The sequence below is a fragment of the Echinops telfairi genome, unplaced genomic scaffold, assembly GCF_000313985.2.
Source record: "Echinops telfairi isolate 266 unplaced genomic scaffold, ASM31398v2 ScPeMD7_2;HRSCAF=8, whole genome shotgun sequence".
Taxonomy (NCBI): Eukaryota; Metazoa; Chordata; class Mammalia; order Afrosoricida; family Tenrecidae; genus Echinops; species Echinops telfairi.
In genome coordinates this window covers 11,863,134-11,865,929 of record NW_022103898.1, presented here as the reverse complement: position 1 = coordinate 11,865,929, position 2,796 = coordinate 11,863,134, and the positions used below count along the sequence as shown (strand labels likewise).

Genomic DNA, 2,796 nt, shown 5'->3' with positions numbered 1-2,796 from the left:
GGTCAAATGTCAACAATTACTTGAAAATAAAGCTAAAGCACGTAAGGGGCCAGGGAAACTGGGCTCATGGAAACAGCGCAAGCAGAACAAAAACAAGGATGGGCGCGCTTTCTGAAGGGGAACCGATATCACTGAACAACTTGTGTCGAAATTGTTGAATGGAAACCCAAACTTCTGCATAAACCTTCACTAGAAACACATGGAACACTACTATTTTTAATGCTTGAATTTAGGCAACACAGGCTCCATCCTAGGTAAATTTACAGTAAGTAAAAACCAAACAACAGGAGAGTGGGAGAAAAGCCGCCGATCTAGATGACATGGCTGCAGAGACAAGGACTTGGTTTCCACAGCTTGGGGAGGAAGACGCACAGGGGAAAATCCCTCCTTGTGGTGTCGCAGTCACGCCAACCACCAGGTCAGCAGTCTGAAACCACCAACCTCTCCCAGAGAGAAAGTTGAGGCTTTTCACTCCTACAATAAATTACAGTCTTGGAAACCCACAGGGGTGGCCACGAGTCAGAACTGACTCGATGGTGGTGAGTTTTGTGTTTGATTTGATGAGACCTATCGGGCTCCGCTCCGTGGTAGCTTGTCAATGGGATACACATTCAGGAAGGAGGCATATCTACCTGGGAGCGCTTGGTGTCGCTGGGCAGAAGCAAACTGCCGTCGTTCACGTTAAATGTCCGGGTCTTGGTTTTCACAGGCTCGTTGGTTTCCCGGTAAAGCCTCACGGGGGGAGGCTTGAATGCCTTCTGGACCAGATTATAAATGCCAACAGTCATCGCTATGTCTTTGTTGAGCTTAAACTTCAACCTGAAGGAGGAGAAAAAACAACCCCCAAAAGCACGGACTGAAAGGCTGTTTTGCCATCCAGACTCTTTATGGCACCCAAGGCCAGACTTGTTTTGCCCCCAGCCATCCCCATCCTCATGGTGCCCGGCCCCCAGCCGTCCCCTCCTCATGGCGCCCCGCCCCCAGCCGTCCCCTCCTCATGGCGCCCCGCCCCCAGCCATCCCCATCCTCCAATTCCCCTGGACACAGACTGCGTGCTCGAGTGTGCAGCAGCACCGTCTCGGGACCTGTGCTCCACAAGTTAGCTTCGGGAGAGACTCACTATTCCAAATGATGACAATAGAACGGACCACACTAGCCGTGACACTGAGCACCAACGACGTGCCCAACACCACACCAACCACCTTCCAGCCACGTTCCCACTTCATCGCCGCCATAACTCTTAAAGTTCAGGGATCCCCCACGTTTTGAAGGTTTGCTTTATGCCACTTGGCTTTGACGAGAGCTACATTCATTCTTGGGAAAGGCCTACATTATGAAAGACCTATCTATTTTTGCTGATAGAAATTTGAAGAGGAAGGAATAAAATAAGCGAATGAATGAATGAAGGATGAGCCCCATTTTCATATGGCATGGAGAAATGGCTAGATTGAGAAAAAAATGGGTGACTTGGTCAACTAAGAAAGATGAGGAAAATGATCATACCATTACCAATTTCATTGAGAAAATAACTTTAAAAAAGAGAAAGATTCGCAGAGAACTTTTGCTGTGTTTTTGGTTTTTGGTTTTTTTTTTAAGTAAAACTAGGCTTCAACCTTTGTATTGCAGCGAGCAGTTCACAGGCAGCTCACACTCCGAGCAGCAGGGGTGGAGTCCCAAACTCCTTCCCCCAAAACTACACTCAGCATCTCAGTATCAGGCTCATAGCTCTGAACTGTCTGCAAATACCATAAGGAGACGTAAAACCCCATTGATATATAATTCATATTTGTAATGTTCAAGCCTGAACATGTCATAGCTCCAGGTTACAACAGAATTACAAGACAACAGTGATGGTTTAACTCAGTGGTTCTCAACCTTCCTCATGCCAAGACCCTTTCACACAGTTCCTCATGTTGCGGTAACCTCCCAACCATAACATTATTTTTGTTGCTACTTCATCCCTGCAAGTTGGCTGTTACGAATTGGGTGATGCCTGTGAAAGGGTGATTTGACCTCCAAAGGGGTCGTGACCCACAGGTTGAGAACTGCTGGTTTAAATCATACCATGATAAGGAAGGAGGTTTATCTCACACCACGATGCAAAACAAGTTGCTTAATTAACTTCATCTGATATTATTTTAGGTTAATAAATGCTCCTGGTGGAGAGGTTCCAGTCTACCTCAAAGAGTTGTCATAGAGATTAAATATGTCAATCAGTCAACAAAGAACTTAAGGTGGTGCTTGGCACACAATAAACAAGTCATCAAATTGCACATACTGTTATTTGATTATAGTAAGCATTGTCTTAGGAATTCCCAAAGCCTGTAGGCCAGTGGACATCCCCTTACAGAAGGGTCTCAGGGAGGAAATGAGCCAGTCAAGGTGCGATGTAGCAACGATGAAACGTACAACTTTCCTCTAGTTCCTAAATGCTTCCTCTTCTACCCCCCACCCCCCTCACTATCATGATCCCAATTCTACCTTACAAATCTGGCTATACCAGAGGATGTACACTGGTACAGATTGGAACTGGAAACACAGGGAATCCAGGGCAGATGATCCCTTCAGGAACAGTGGTGTGAGTGGCGATACTGGGAGGCTGGAGGGAGGGTGGGTTGGAAAGGGGGAACCGATTACAGGGTTCTACATATAACCTCCTCCCTGGGGGACAGACAATAGAAAAGTGGGTGAAGGGAGACGTCGGACAGTGCAATATATGACAAAATAATAATTTATAAATGATCAGGGGTTCATGAGGGAGGGGTGACTGGGGAGGAAGGGGAAAAAATGAGCTGA

At 46.6% G+C, this 2,796-nt stretch overlaps 1 protein-coding gene across 2 annotated transcripts in view; it reads right to left on the bottom strand.

Moving 5' to 3' along the window:
• Positions 1–2,796, bottom strand: part of XRCC6 (X-ray repair cross complementing 6) — a 28,377-nt gene that overhangs the window by 16,819 nt on the left and 8,762 nt on the right. For both annotated transcript variants that reach the window (XM_045292794.1, XM_004700688.3), the window contains exon 7: positions 633–819. In XM_045292794.1, coding sequence (XP_045148729.1) covers positions 633–819 — 187 coding nt within the window. The remainder of the gene's footprint in view (positions 1–632; positions 820–2,796) is intronic.